Source organism: Ictidomys tridecemlineatus, chromosome 11 (genome assembly GCF_052094955.1).
Source record: "Ictidomys tridecemlineatus isolate mIctTri1 chromosome 11, mIctTri1.hap1, whole genome shotgun sequence".
Lineage (NCBI taxonomy): Eukaryota > Metazoa > Chordata > Mammalia > Rodentia > Sciuridae > Ictidomys > Ictidomys tridecemlineatus.
In genome coordinates this window covers 121,122,392-121,138,148 of record NC_135487.1, presented here as the reverse complement: position 1 = coordinate 121,138,148, position 15,757 = coordinate 121,122,392, and the positions used below count along the sequence as shown (strand labels likewise).

At 42.4% G+C, this 15,757-nt stretch overlaps 2 protein-coding genes across 2 annotated transcripts; one reads left to right on the top strand and one right to left on the bottom strand.

Annotated features, from left to right (window-relative positions):
* Window positions 1–409: 409 nt before the first annotated feature.
* LOC144367797 (T-cell surface glycoprotein CD1b-like) lies at window positions 410–3,400 on the top strand. The gene is made up of 6 exons (XM_078024945.1): window positions 410–470; window positions 767–1,033; window positions 1,664–1,936; window positions 2,132–2,425; window positions 2,654–2,735; window positions 3,379–3,400. The coding sequence occupies exons 1-6, from the start codon at window positions 410–412 to the stop codon at window positions 3,398–3,400; spliced, it is 999 nt and encodes a 332-aa protein (XP_077881071.1).
* A 7,049-nt stretch (window positions 3,401–10,449) lies between these two features.
* LOC101975458 (T-cell surface glycoprotein CD1b) lies at window positions 10,450–13,405 on the bottom strand. The gene is made up of 6 exons (XM_078027839.1): window positions 13,345–13,405; window positions 12,821–13,087; window positions 11,929–12,207; window positions 11,454–11,735; window positions 11,118–11,211; window positions 10,450–10,468 (listed from the first exon to the last, which is right to left on the bottom strand). The coding sequence occupies exons 1-6, from the start codon at window positions 13,403–13,405 to the stop codon at window positions 10,450–10,452; spliced, it is 1,002 nt and encodes a 333-aa protein (XP_077883965.1).
* Between the last annotated feature and the right edge of the window lie 2,352 nt (window positions 13,406–15,757).

The window sequence follows — 15,757 nt, the reverse complement described above, 5'->3', positions numbered from 1 at the left end:
GGCTGAGTTGGGTGGATAAACCAGAAGGGTTCTTCCCAGCACAGGGGCAACTGAGAAATTCCTTACTGTTACTTCCTCAATTTACAGACTTACAAATAGGGAGATGAAGCGAATTTTCACAATCACGTAGGGATTTTTCTGAGCTTAGCTCAAGGAAGCTGTGGATCTGGAGAGAAGCGGAAAGGCAGGGAGGTGAGAATAAGGCTAGAAGTCAGGGCTACAGGAGGAAATGAGAGGTGGAGTAGGAGTCCCAAGGACTGTGGGAGGCACACTTCTTCTCCAGTCAATTGGTATAAGGAAGAGATCTGTCAGTTGGAAGAGAGGAAGTCACTACCGAGTGCTGAGAGACAGGGTTTCAGAAATGAGAGATCAAACACCAGCTGAGAGTCAGAGGGCCTCTCTCAGTGAAATGCTGCTCCTGCTACTTGTGTTGCTAGCAGTTCTCTTCCCAGGTGGTGGCAATCAGGAAGGTAAGACTAACACTGGCAACTCTGGATGGTCCAGTGTTGGCGGGTCTGGTAGAAACCAGGCTGTACTTGCCCAGGTGCACCTGGATGCTGAAGTCCTGCCCCCTCCTGCCTCCAGCCCTGTTCCACCTGCTGGAGGTGGGGCTGCAGCCTGGGGCCCTGGGGCTCTCAAATGTATCAGGCCATGTGCATCTGCAGACCCCGGGGTCTCCGTTCCTGCATCTTTTCAATGCACATGCTTTCTCTCTCCCTCCTGCATCTCCCTTTCTCTTCACTCTCTTTCCTTCCTTTCTTCACAGCCTCCCAGGGGCCGACCTCATTCCATGCCATCCAAATCTCATCCTTTGTCAACAGCACCTGGTCACAGAACCAAGCCTCAGGCTGGTTGGAAGATCTGCAGATTCATGGCTGGGACAGTGAGGCAGGCACTGCCATCTTCCTAAAGCCCTGGGCCAAGGGCAACTTCAGCGATGAGGCCATTCTGATGCTGGAGGAGATCTTCCGAGTCTACTTCTCTGTTTTCACCAGTGAAGTGCAGGATCACGTCAGTGAGTTCCAGCTGGAGTGTAAGTTCCGTCCTCACACCTGGGGGATGTTAGGGACTTTAGCTCCAGCTCCAAAGGACTGCTCCCTCTGCTCCTTCCCCATCCTCCTTTCTTCACCCAGCTGCATGCACACACCTCTTAGAGGAGGCTCCCTCTTGGACTCCACACCTCCACAAAATATTTCATATCTTGTTGCCTGTGCATCTGTCTCTGCTAGATATGACAGGTCTGCTCTGTGACCAGCCCCAGGTATGTCTCCTGCGAAACTTGCTCCTTCCTTTCCTCTTTGTCCTGAGAGACATAAAGTGTGCCTCCTCTTCCTATCCATCCATTCAGCCTTCTCCTCTCCATGTGAAGCTCTGGTTTCCTTTGAAACCTGTGCTGGTGACGGCTTGACACTCTTCCTTACCCTCTGCCTCTCCCCTCTCCTGTACCCATGGTCTACGTTACACAGATGCTTACCCCGTTCACAATATTCATACTTGTCCTCAGTGCTTTCCTCCTGAAAATCTCCAAATGCTATGATTATTTAGGCTCTTCATTTCACTTTCCAGATTTTATTTTCCTCACCCAGAATCAACATCCTGGGTCCTCCCCACATCCCTTTCCATGTTTGCTACTCAGTAACTTTTCTGTTTTTCTTCTGCACAGACCCTTTTGAGATCCAGGGCTTAGCAGGCTGTGAGCTGCGCTCAGGGGGAATCATCATGGGCTTCCTGAGGGGGTCTTTAAAAGGAATGGATTTCCTGAGCTTCAAGACAGGCTGGCCCTCCACAGAAGGTGACCTCAGGGCACAGAAATTCTGCACAGTGATCACCAAGTACAAAGGTATCTGCGAAACAGTGGAGAAGCTGCTGTTAGAAACCTGCCCCCAATATCTCCTGAGCGTCCTGGAAGCAGGGAAGGCAGACCTGCAGAGGCAAGGTAGGTCCTGCTGGGTGTCACTGTCCACTGCCTCTTCAGCCCAGGAGTAGGGGTGTACCCAGAGGAGAAGAGGGGCTTCATGGGTCACTGTTCTCATTTCCAAATGAGTAGAGATAGAAATGGGTGTGTGGGTTCCTGTGCTCTGGGCTAGTGTCATAATGTGACACCCTTCCTTCCTTCCCTTTCCTGTTCCAGTGAAGCCTGAGGCCTGGCTGTCCAGTGGTCCCAGTCCTGGGCCTGGCCGTCTGCTGCTGGTGTGCCACGTCTCTGGCTTCTACCCCAAACATGTGTGGGTGATGTGGATGCAAGGTGAGCAGGAGCAGGAGGGTACCCAGAGAAGTGACTTCCTGCCCAATGCTGATGGGACGTGGTATCTCCAAGCAACCCTGGATGTGGCAGCTGGGGAGGCAGCTGGCCTGGCCTGCAGGGTGAAGCACAGCAGCCTAGGAGGGCAGGACCTCGTCCTCCACTGGGGTGAGAAAGGGGTACAGATGGGGGAGGTGGTGCTCAAGTACAGAGGGAGGACTCAAAGGTTGAGGGGGAAAGAGAATGGTTGGTGTGGGGGCTGTGGACAGGGAGCAGGAGAGAAGAGTGGACAAAGGGACTTTAGAGAATGAAGGCTGTGGAGATACACAAGGGAAAGGAAGGGGTGAGTGTACAGGACTTGAAGGGACATTATCCCCTGTGCTCTCTCCCCATTCACAGGACACCCCCTCTCCATTGGCTTGATCATTTTGGCAATCATAGTGCCCTGTGTGCTCATTTTTCTGGGGCTTGCATTGTGGTTCTGGAGGCGCAGGTGAGTTTATTTCCTTAGTCTTCCTTCTCTGTGGGTGCTCCCACTGTTTTCTCCTGCCATCTATGTGCAGCACAAAACCTCCTTCTTTCCACCAGAACTTCCTCTTCACTCCTGTTACCTGATGAGAATCAATTTTAAAAACTGCGGTAAAAATCACACAAGATGTATCATCGTTACCATTTTTAAGTGTGTTAAATGCATTTCCATACTTTGCATCCACCACCTTCATCCTTCTCCCAAACCTTTTTCCTCCGCATAGTGGAAACTCACTTTGCACTCAGAAATGCTTCTCTGTTCCCTGTCCCACAACTTGTCGGTGGCCCCTCCACTTTCCATCTCTATGAATTTGACGACCTTGTGTAACTCCTACAATTGGAAGCATGTAGTAATTGTCATTTGTGACTGATTTATCTCACTTAGCAATAAGTGTTCAGTTCTGTTGTAGCCCATCAGAATTCCCTTCTTTCTTTAGGTGGTATAACATTTCATTCCATGAGTACACACCACATTTTTTTAGACATTTATTCATTACTGGATGTTGGACCATTTCTACTTTTGGCGATGGTGAATAGTTCTCCTATAAGTGAGGATGTACACATATGTCTTAGACACAACTGGGTTTTTGTTCTGGCTTTCTTGACAGGTCGTATCAGGATATCCAGTGAACGCTCATCAAGTCTTCTCTCCCATTTGGAATAAGTTCTGAGAAATCTAGAAACTTGGGATGTCATCCTAGGAGTCAACCTTGATACATTTTATCAAGTAATTGTTGATGCTGTTCAAAGCATTTTCCCCATAGTTTGTAAGATAGTCACAATCTATATACTAGCAGCAAAACAAATAAGAACTGTGAATTTATTTTGAGATGCTATCAAACATAGTACTCCTCCCAAACTTCATCATTCATTAAAAACATACTATGAATTTAATAGGAATTTTAAGATTTTTTTATTCAGTTAATATGTGCCTCATACTTAATGAACTTGAAATGGCAAAAAAAAAAATTATGTGTCTCTAATGTGTCTGTAACCCACTTGTTTTGCATGTAATATCAACACATGGATTCACCTTCAGAATGTTTTCTTGGGGATTTTACATCTGTTTATTTTCATTTAACTATTACAGTGTTCCTATCAGGTACTGGTATTAAGGATTTTTTGACTTAATAAAATAAAATGAAATGGTTGTGTTTCCCACCACCCCCCCCAGTGTGTGGGACAATTTGGATGTGCCTACTTTTGTTTGAATTATTTGTGTAGATTTCGTGGAATTCACCAGTGCAGTCATGTGTTGGGAGGTTTTATGGGTTTTGTTTTTTTAATAGAAAAGCATTAAATCTAGTGGCACGTTTTTCTTTTTTTTTTTTTTTCCCCACCAGGGATTGAACTCAGGGATGCTTTAAGCACTGAGTCACATCAACTGCACCCTTACCCCCATTTTTTGAGACAGGGTCTTCCTCAATTACCTAAGGGCCTGGTTAAGTTGATGACTCTGGCTTTGAACTTGTGATCCTCTTGTGCCTCTACCTCCCAAGCTGGATTTTGTGGCCAGTCTTTGAGAATGTTTCTAGCTCTTCTTTATTGTATATTTGGAATTTTATTTTTCTTCATCTTTGATAAGTTTCAAATATTTTGTACAACTCATCCAAATCATGCAAATTTTTTCCCTTGTACTTTTTTGAGGATTAATTTGCATTCATTGTTCTAATTTCTTGGTGAAAATTGTTAAGTAACTTATTCTCACATATTTGCTTTATTTAAAGTCTAAGAATTCTATTGAAACAGGGCTTTAGTGCATGTCAGGAGGCTTGAAGTACTGTGTCATCTTGTTCAGTTCAATATATTTTCTAATTTTTCATTATGAACATGTTATTTAGAAATTATATTTCTGAAATTCCAGGTAGTGTGGAGATTTGCCAGAAATATCATTGCTATTGTATCAGCAATAATATTTTGTGAGTTTTCACTCTGAAATTTGCTCATATTGTTTTATGAATAAACATCATTTTCCAGAGAAGTGTTCATGTTTATTGGAAGAGAATTCTGGTTCTGGTGTTAAAAAGTTGAATTCTAAATACATCAGTTAGGTCGTGTCTATTAATTGTGTTGTGCCCCTCTAATACATATCAGCAATTTGCTTTTTCTATCATTCACACAGATATGTGAATAAAATTCTCCAACAAAATTATACATTTTAATCTCTTTTTTAATATGATATCGTTGGCTTCGTAATTTAGAGAATTTCCTATCATGTGCCTAAATATTTACAAATGCTACATCTTCTTTATGATGTGTTTCTTCTTTTAATGTTTCCGTGCCAGTGAGGTGATATTTTCAGGACTTGGTAGGGCCTGACCGGGTTCCTCAGGGTTAGTGTTTTTATTTATGTCCTTTTCCATCTTCTTAACTCTAAGCCTTCTCTTCAGTTTCATTTCTTATACTTCTCTTGTGAATACAATACGGGTAACAGTAAGTCATTTCCTACTCACTTTCCTAGTATTTGTCATTTAAATATTCAGGATATTTATTTTAATATAATTTACTACTAGATTTGTATTTATAGCTCAATCTGCTATCTTCATATTGCTTCATTCTTCCTGCCTCTTTCTCTTTCCTGTTTTCCACCTCTTTTAGAGCCAATCTTTTTACTTACACCACCTTGCCAATTATGAACTTGGTTTGATGATCTTCTACTCTTCCTTTGTTGTCTATTCTATAAACCTTCCCATAATCCTAAACGTTACATCCTAGCCTTAGTTAATAATTCACCACTTTGCTAACTGAGTTACTTTGGAATATTTTACTATCCTTTTACGACTTCCTGTGTTCTGTGGTTGTTATATATTTGAATTTACAGCACACATAAATTTAACTTTCAGAATAAATTTTTTACACAATAATTGACTTTGATTCATCTATCCTTTTTTATTATTCTAATTAACTTTGATTCGTTTATCCTTTTTATTACTCTACTTCACAGAGTTCAGGACTAGCAATGCTTGTGGATCTGAATCAGATCAGTAATACAATATTCAAATCTGGATTTTAACCACGGATGCTCCATTTTCTTTTCCCTATTTATGATTTACTTTATCCTGGGGTAGAGAGATTGACGGTGTAGTCTTTAGAATTGCAAAATAAAGTCCATGGTGTTTACCAGGATTTCTCTTCCTCTGCACCCACAGAATCCTGACTTTTGTTCCCTGGCCCCACAAGCCTGTGCAATGTTCTGCTCAGCCCCTGTGTCTTTAGAATTTGTAGGTATCTGTAAGTGAAGGAAATGTGGCTCCAGACCCTGGGCTCTGCCTCGAAAGACTTCTTTCCTTTCCTGGCTTGTAGCCCTCTAATTCCTCACTGTGTTAATAGCTCTCAGATGTCATCACATTGATAGAATTTTTCAGCCTATGACTAGTTGTACTCTGGAGAATAGCTTAGCCTAAATAACCTAATCCACCGTTCCCGTAAGTAAAAGTCCAGTGATATTTTAAAAGTCAATAAAATTTGTTAGGATTCATCTTTTCTCACTTCTTATTTCGTTCTTGTTTCAATTCTTACTTTTTGGTAACATTTTGGAAAAAAAGAGAAACTTGGGACTTTTTCAGTCAGTATTAGAACAGGGTCATGTGTACCACAGGAACTAGGCATACGCTCTATGATTTTAAACTTAAAAATATGAAGAATTTTAAAATCCTGAAGTGAAGTAGTAGAAAGAAAATCTTAAATTTTAAATAAATGCTCATCATGTTGAATTGACTAGGAGTGAAAATTTAGAGGATGAAATTCAGTATTATGTTACTCAAATATTTCACATGGTATAGCTTCTTGAACCTGTTGAGTTGTCACCTGTCTTGCCTATAATTACCAGAAAAGTGGTACCTCTGCTAGTGAGCAAATAGGTTCATGGGCCACTCCATTCTACCGTTTACTTCACTAATAGTGCAAGGATTGAGGTAACAATAATCTTTAGTCACTGAATGCCAATGTCTGGGCTTGGCACAAGATTCAGGAGGCACCCACACTTTGTAGGTTCAAACAGCAATTCTTTATTCCCGCTCTCACACCGCCTCCACACAGGTCCAGGGGCAATCGCGTTCTCTGTCTCCCGCACAATTCACCTACTCCACGAGGCTATCTACAAATCCCATTTTAATCTCACAAGAACTCAATGGGAACAAGCAGCAGGAACACCCTAATCCCAGCAATAATCTTCAACTTCTAACTTCCCTAAAACCCATTATCTTAAACTGGCAACGCCTTAAACTCAAGGAGCCGGTTACTTCCTCAAACCTGATCAGCTCTAAACCCGGATCCGCCTTGGTCCTTGAGCAAGGTCACCTTATTAAAGCATGCATGCAATGTCCCACCGAATGTCCTCTAAGCAGCATGGGGTACGCTTGGCAAGGAAATTTCGATGCGTCATTCCTACTTGGTAATGGCCCTCAGCAACTGAATATAAAAATCATTATATGGGTAGTGTAGATGGAGAAGAGTAGTGTGTTGTAGTGATAAATCCCAGAGAGCCCTTAAAAGAATCACTGCAGTTATCATGCACTTTTGTTAGGTTCCTGATTGAGCCCAACCATGTCAGTCTTGAGAATTCAAATATGGGGGCATGTATGGCTGGTTTGTAGGCTGGACTCATGTGCATTATCGAAAATAGAACAGTATGGATACTTGAAAGTTAACGTTTTTTATTTGATTACTGTATAATTCAGTTCTACCTTTAAAGTGAAACGCCCAAGACATTTATAAAGGGTAAAGAGGTTATTTACTTCAAATTAGTCTATCACCTTAAAAAGGGAGAATGGCAAGAAGATGAACAATCGGCACAAAATCTTAGGTATGAGAATAAAATTCTAGTGTTTTATAGCAAAGTAGGGTGAATTTTGTTCACTATAGCCATTCTATAATTTTTCATTTTTAAATTGTTTTTTTAAAAAATAAATGACAGTGAAATGCATTACAATTCCTACTATACATATACAGCACAATTCTCCATATCTCTGGTTGTATATAAAGTATGTTGACACCAATTCGTGTCTTCATTCATGTACTTTGGATAATGATGTCCATCACATTCCACCATCCTTGCTAATCCCCTGACCCCTTCCTTCCCCTCTTCCCTATCTAGAGTTCATTTATTCCTCCCATGCTCTTCCTCCCTATCCCACTATGAGTCAGCCTTCTTATATCAGAGAAAACATTCAGCATTTGGTTTTTTGGGATTGGCTAACTTCACTTAGCATTATCTTCTCCAATGTCATCCATTTACCTGCAAATGCCATGATTTTATTCTCTTTTATTGATGAGTAAAATTCCATTGTGTATATATGCCACATTTTTAATCCATTCATCCACTGAAGGGGTCAGTCTATATTTTATAAAGAACTACAAGAGAGGCACTTGAAGTCTCACAACATGATGAAATGGAAAGGAGAGGTATGCTAGTTTTCTTGATTTTTGTCAGTGTATATTGCATATATTTTTTGAAATATCACACTATAACCAATAAATATATAAGTTTATGTCAGAATAATGAAAAGGAGCCACCCTATTCCCGGATCAGGGTCACCTTTGAACCATTCCCTCTGGCAAAATGCCAGGCGTCATTACAACTTAACTGTGGCTCTCAACAAGGAAAAATAAAGTCTATTAATATAACTGTCTACATTAAAAGGTTAAAATGAAAAAAATAAAGCACTTGATGTCTTCATCTGTTATAAATAACAGTTAATAAAAATGTCCTAATTGATATATTTACAATCCAACTTTTTAACAGAAGAATGTGTATTCTTTTGAAGTAAACATGGAACATTTATACTGAAAATGAAGTTTGTCTGTAAAACAATATGTACAAATTTCAAATGACTGAAAACATACAAAATATGTCTCTGGCACAGTGGGGAATAAAGCTGAATGAGTGATTAAGAAAGTAAACAGAAACGGCTCCTTTATCTGGAAATTCAGAATTACATATTCTAAATAATTAATGTATTACAAAATGCTGGGTGTGGTGGCACAGTCCCATGATCCCAGCCACCCAGGAGTCTGAAACTGGAGGATCACAAGTTCAAAGCCAGCTTTAGCAAGTTATTGAGTCCCTCAGTCAATTAGGAAGACCCTGTCTCAAATTTTTTTAAAAAGCAGGGAGAGCTGAGGATGTGGATCAGAGTTAAAGTTCTCCTGGGTTCAATCCCTGGTACTAAAAAAAAAAAAAAGAAAGAAAGAAAGAAAGAAAGAAAGAAAGAATAAGAAACAGAAAAGAGAAAGAAAGGAAAAGAAAAGAAAGAAACGGACAATTAAAAAATCGAAACAACAAAGGCCACGTGGACCACGTGTAGCACTTTTTTTTTCTTTTTTTTATTGTTGGTTGTTCAAAACATTACATAGTTCTTGATATATCATATTTCACACTTTGATGCAAGTGGGTTATGAACTCCTATTTTTACCCCGTATACAGATTGCAGAATCACATTAGTTACACTTCCATTGATTTACATATTGCCATACTAGTGTCTGTTGTATTCTGCTGCCTTTCCTATCCTCTACTATCCCCCCTCCCCTCCCCTCCCTTCCCCACTTCTCTCTCACGTGTAGCACTTCACACATCCTGACTTGGACTAAAGCCCTGCTTCCAGAAAACACTTAGCTTTTAAAGCAAATGTGAAAAAATAATTGTGAAAATAAGTTCTATATGAATCTACATCAAATAATTAAAAATAGAAGGGCACATTAAAAGAGACAGAAAGAAGAAAAAAATAAAGAAAATTATATGATCATATAAAGAACCAACAAAGTCAAAATTTGGATCTCTGAAACTTACAGGAATGGATAAATCTTTGTTAAGATGAGATAACAGACATTCATTATCAGATAAAAGGCACATAACTGCAAACCTACAGACTTTAATACAGTAAAAGGGAGATATGAGCCAAGTGTTATAATGAATTGAGCAATTTGGATGACTTGTACAAAATATTTGAAGCTTAATAAATACACGAAAAGAAAAATTTGAATACTTGTTCTGAATAGAGTTAGGTTTATTTTTTTTTAAACTAATACAAAATTTAAAACTTTTCTGTCAAAAATTTTTCCTGAAGTTTCCCTGGCGAATTCTGACAAATATTTATAAAAAACTTTAAAGGAAAAATACAAGCAAAAAATGAGCACATACAAACTGCCCCATACGTGGAGAGTAACAAAAAGAAATAGAAACATTTTATAACTTCTTTTATATAGTCAAAAAACCCATAATACCAATATTGGACAAGAAAATTGTAAGAATTAAATGAACTAAGATATAAAACCGTAAACAAAATTTAAAATGTATTTTCAACACACATGCCGACTTTCTACAGAAACAAGTAAGTTACAGAGACATAATGTTGTTTTATCATTTGAAAATCCTTACATGTCAGAACATTAACTTAATAAAAGTTATAAAACACTGTCAGCAAGGCAGAATAAGTACCTAATAAATGACGAAATCCGGATGGTTTTACTGCTGATATTATCTCAAAATATGTGCAATGTTCCTTATTTTCTGCTGGTATACAGAGAGTGATTGTTTTCCTGTAAACTATTAGAATCCTGATCTGATAAAAAAAAAAAACAATGATTATCTCGTGAAATATGAGATTCCAATTGGTCTGACATCTGAAGTTTCTGGGTTGTACATATTTATCACAGATGTGAGATGACATAATAAGTCCTTCCTAGATGTCCTGATATGACCTGTCAAGAAAACAAGAAAAAAATAGCTCAATGTAAGAGATGTGTGTACATCCACATTCATAGTGACATAGTTCACAATAGTCAATGGTAGAGGAACTCAGGAGTCTAGTAGCAGATACATGGAGAAAGACACGTTGTGTGCATACAGTGGAATATTACTCAACCTTGAGATGAAAAGAAATTCTGATGTATTCCAAACATAGATAAACCATGTGGTCAAACTGCTAAATACAATAAACCTGTCACAAAGTGACAAAGACTGCACGATTCCAATTATAAGACTTGAAGAGGATATTCAAATTGGTAGAAATGGAAAGTGAATTGGCCACCAACCAGTGGGGAGGAAGGGAACAGAGAAGAGTTTATAGGTGGAAAGTGAGTTTCCATTTTGCAAGATGAAAAAGATTGGAGATGTGGATGATGGTGAGGGATGCACAGAATGTGAATGCATTTAACACATTTAAAATGGTACAGATAGAAAATCATAGTATGTGTCATTTACCACATTTTTATATTAGCTCCATGCAGGAGATGGCAGTTAAGAAGAAAGGTCTGGTGGAAAATGGAGGTTGATATAATGTAAATAGACACAGGGCAGGAAGAGTGGGAGAGTGGACAGAAGAGGAAGAGTAAGGAAATAGAATCTCACCTGCATCTCCAGAACCATAACACAAGGCCCAGCAGAAAGATCAGAGTGGGCACTATAACTGCCAGAATGACCAGGCCAATGGGGATGGAGCGTCCTGCCATGGGGAGGGAGGACACAGACCATCATTCTGAATCTCACGCATTCATTCCCTGGCCTCCCTTTGTCCAGCTCTGCAGCCTTCATTTCCTAGAGGTCGGTTCTCCTCACCTCTCTCCCCTCTCTGACCACCACCCCTCCCCCTGCCTTCCTCCTCCTCTTCCCCATCCTTCCCAGGCCCATCCTCTGTGTGGGGCACCCCCTCCCTCCACCTCCAGCTGGGCCCCAGCCCTTTCTCACCCCAGTAGAGGACGAGGTCCTGCCCTCCTAGGCTGCTGTGCTTCACCCTGCAGGCCAGGCCAGCCGCCTCCCCAGCTGCCACATCCAGGGTTGTTCGGAGGTTCCAGGTCCCATCCGCGTTGGGCAGGAAGTCACCTCGCTGCTGAGTGCCCAGCTGCTCCTGTTGACCTCGCATCCACATCACCCACACATGTTTGGGGTAGAAGCCAGACACGTGGCACACCAGCAGCACATGGCCAGGTTCAGGACTGGGACCACTGGACAGCCAGGCCTTGGGCTTCACTAGGGCAACAGGGGCAGGGAGAGTGTCACCTGCTGGTGCTGACCCAGAGCACATGGACACAGACTGATGTACACATTAAGCCCCTCTGTTCCTTTGGGAATGGAATAGATCCTTGATGAAGCGCTCCTCCTCCCTGGGTGCTTTCCCACTCTTGGATTTAAGGAGAGCTGAAAGGGAAACGGCAGGACTCACCTTGTCTCTGGAGGTCCACCTTCCCTGCCTCCAGGACGCTCAAGAGAAACCGGGGACAGGTTTTATAGAGCAGGTGCTCCACTGTGTCAAAGATGCCTTTGTACTTTGCAAAGATTTCACAGACCTTCTGTGCCCTGCTGCTGCTGGGTCCTGGGGCAGGCCAACAGGTAGTATTGATGCTCAGGAAATCCAGGCCTCCTACAGCCCCCTTCCAGGAACTTACGATGGCTCCCCCAGACTGTAGCTCACAGCCTCCTATGCTCTGGATCTCTAAGGGGTCTGTGCAGAAGGAAAACAGATATAAAAGTTACTAATCATCAAACAAGAAGAAAGGGATGTGGGGAGGACCCAGGATACAGATTCTGGGTGAGGAAAAATTCTGGAACGTGAAACTATAAGTTAATACAGCATTTGGAGGTAGAGTGTTGGGGAGACTTGTGCCTCTCATGAAGGGGACAGTGCTGTGGTAAAGGGGATGGTGGTTACAGGGCAGAGGAGAGGGAGAGGGAGAAGGCCAGGGACATGCTGTCACCAGCACGGATATCCCAAAGGAAGCAGAAGTCCCCAGGGAAGGAAGAACTCATGGCCATGTTTGTAGGGGTGGATAAGATAATGGGCCACACTATACAGAACTCAGGCACAAGTAGGAAATTAAGAAGAGAGTTTCACAGGAGACACACCAGGGGCTAGTCATACAGCAGACACCTTTATCTGTCAGAGAGGAGTGAGGAGCCACCCAGGTCACAGATTGTGGAGGAGAGGAGTCGGAGAGGGAGCTTGCTCTAGAGAAGTGTGTGCATGCATCTGGGTAAAGAAAAGAGGAGAGAGAAGGACCACAGGGAGTGAGAACCAAGGGTCACAGAAAGAACCCAGTTTGGGGGACAGAACTCACATTTGAACTGAAGGTCAAGTAGGTGTTCCTGCACTTCCCTGGTAAATCCAACGTAGTAGAATCGAAAGATATTGTCCATCTCCGTGACTTCCACATCACTGAGGTTGCCCTTAGACCAGGGCTTCAGGAATATCGCAGTGCCTGTGTCACTATCCCAGCCATGAATCTGCAGATCACCCAACCAGCCTGAGCCACAATGTTTTGTCCAGGTGCTGTTGGCAAAGGTTGAAATTTGGATGATATGGAATGAGGTCGGCCCTGGGGAGGCTGTGAAGAAAACCAGAAAAGACTTAAGTGAAGGGGAGAAGCTAGAGAGAAAGAAAAACCATCGACACGGGAAAGATACCAAGATCCCAGGGGCTGCAGAAATACAACACCTGAGACATTTGAGAGCCCCAGGGCTTCAGGTGGCCCCCTCCAACATGGTGGAAGAGGGCTGAAAGTCCAGGTGCACCTGGGCAAACGCAACCTACTTTCCACCAGACCCTCTGCACCAGTTCATGAGCTGCCAGAGCTACGCTTACCTTTTTGATTGTCACCACCTGGGAGGAGAACTGCTAGCAACACAAGTAGCAGGAGCAGCATTTCGCTGACAGAGGACCTCTGACTCTCAGCTGGTGTTTGATCTCTCATGTCAGCAAACCCTATTTCTCTGCACTCTGTAGTGTCTTCCTTCTTTAAACTGGCAAATGGCTTTCTCATACAACATGCTTCCCAGAATGCTGGAACTCCCACTCCACCTCTCATTTCCCCTGCAGCCCTGAGCTCTCAGACTTAGTCTCACTTCCAAAGTTTCCAGCCTCTCTCCGGGTCCTCAGCCTTCTTCAGATGAGCTCACAAAAGTCCCTATATGATTTTGAAATATCAATTCATGTCCTTAACCCATTATTTACATCTCTGTCAATTATTGGGGAAATACTGAACAATTGATCCAATCTTCTTTAATCTGGAATGGTTCTTTTGGTTTATCTGCCCAATGCAGCCTCCCTCTCTCCCACTGCTTTCTCTGCATTGTCATTAGCCCTTGCCAAGGTCCTCGGTGTCTCTTCCCTATATCACACACCTTCTCTGGCCTCCCTAATTCTCATTCTTATTGGTTTTTCAACCATGTTTCTGCTTCCCATATGTCCTTTTCAGTTGCTTGGAGTGCTAGATGTCCAGGTATCAAATCTACCTCTGACCCAGTCCTGGGGACACTATTTTGGAGGCAATATTTAGCCTCATTGCTTGAACCAGACCTTGTAGACTTGATTATTTTGTCCAAGAAAGGTGGTCACATTCTGCAGAAACTTGACAAGTTACTAGTATCATTCATCATAATGCAAGTATCAGCTGCCCCTGGTGCCTCAAGAGGATACTTTAGATCAGGCATCCCCTTTCCCATAAGATATTTAAATGGAAGTCTTGACCCTTTATGGTTAAACTGGTTAAACAGGACAAAGAAAAGGACAAAATGAAGTTTTCCTGATATAAGTTTACCAGAGAGAAAAAAGTATAATTTTGCATATTAAATGCATAATGTCTTCCTAGCTCTACATAAGTCCTCGCATATGAATCTCTTTTGTGTTCTCTGCAGTGAGTCCAGATTCCTGGCTCTCCTTTCACCCAGTCCTCAGGTGACTGACTATTGCTCATTTGCAATGTCTCTGGTTTCTATCCAAAACTTGTTTAGATGATGTGCGTGTGGGGTGAGCAGCAACAATGGGGCATTTAACAAAATTTTTTATCTTCTTCCTAATGCTGATGTGACATGGTTTCTGTTATGGTTATGAGACGATGCTGAATCCCCCCTCTTCATGTAGGAATAGGCTAAAGTAAAATGACTGGATCACGAGAACTGTAACCTAATGGATCCATGTTGGTTTGAATGCATGGGACTGGGTGGTAACTGCAGGCAGGTGGGCCATGGCTGGAGGAGGTGGGTTTGGAGGCATGTCCTGGAAGGGTGCATTTCCCTGTGCCCTGTTTCCCTTCCCTGTCTTCGCTTTCTGACTTCAGCACAAGCTGAGTGTCTTTCATCCACTAGGCCCTTCCGCCATGATGTGCTGCTGCCTCACCTTGACCAAGAACGGTGGACTCAGTCAAGCATGGACTAAACCTCTGGAATTGTGAGCCCCAAATAAACTTTCCCTGCTCTAAGTTTTCTTCTCTGGTCTCTTGGTCATGGGAAAGCAAAGCTGACTAACACTGTCTTTGGCCGTCCTGGGTGTGTTAGCTGATGGGGCAGCTGGCCTGTCTAGTGGAGTGAAGCTAGCAGCCCAGCAGGCCAGGGCATGACCCTCTGCTGGGGTCAGGGAAATGGGAGTTGGAAGTGTGAGCAGGTGGTCTTGGTCCTAAGAGGAAAGTTTGGTGATGCCTGATGCAGAAAGAATTGTGAGAAAGGAATCAACATGGGTGATTTGAGGTACAGAACAGTGGGACACCAGGGAGATTTGGAGTTAGACAAGGAACATTTCTTGGAAAAGTAGGAACAGAGTGATTAAAACAGGATGCCTGATTGGCTCATCCCCAGAATGTACATGTTCAGTAAAGAAATTAGAGGAGGGAGTAGAATCAGCGGTGGGGTTAAGGTGAAATCCAAGTATGTGTCTAGTATCCACAGTGAACCCCTTTCCATGACTTTTATCCCCTTGGCAGCAATGGTGCCTCTAATGATTTTGAAAGTCTTTGTAATTTGTTTCAAGAGGGACTCATGGGTTCTTCAAATTTCCTTGTCTTTTCCAAATTTCTTGTTCTGTATTCCATTGTCACCTGTCTTAACTTTTCTGTCTTGATCACTCCACTTTATCCTCAGCAACCTTCCCCAACATATTTAGAGTTTCTCCCATTTCTTTTCCTTCCCAGGCCATAACACTGTACGGCATGAGATGCCTCTCCATGCCTCACGCTTCCCTCAATGTGATGGGAGCCCTACAGCCTAGGAACTCAGGACAGCAC

Excerpts from the sequence above, each read along its gene's own strand:
- LOC144367797 (XM_078024945.1), top strand. The coding sequence starts at position 410 with ATGCTGCTCCTGCTACTTGTGTTGCTAGCAGTTCTCTTCCCAGGTGGT. Across the intron at positions 1,937-2,131 it reads GGCAGACCTGCAGAGGCAAG|TGAAGCCTGAGGCCTGGCTG; the intron begins GTAGGTCCTGCT and ends TTCCTGTTCCAG. Across the intron at positions 2,426-2,653 it reads CTGGGGTGAGAAAGGGGTAC|CCATTGGCTTGATCATTTTG; the intron begins AGATGGGGGAGG and ends GACACCCCCTCT.
- LOC101975458 (XM_078027839.1), bottom strand. The coding sequence starts at position 13,405 with ATGCTGCTCCTGCTACTTGTGTTGCTAGCAGTTCTCCTCCCAGGTGGT. Across the intron at positions 12,208-12,820 it reads ACTTGACCTTCAGTTCAAAT|ACCCCTTAGAGATCCAGAGC; the intron begins GTGAGTTCTGTC and ends CCTTCTGCACAG. Across the intron at positions 11,212-11,453 it reads GGACCTCGTCCTCTACTGGG|GACGCTCCATCCCCATTGGC; the intron begins GTGAGAAAGGGC and ends TCCCCATGGCAG.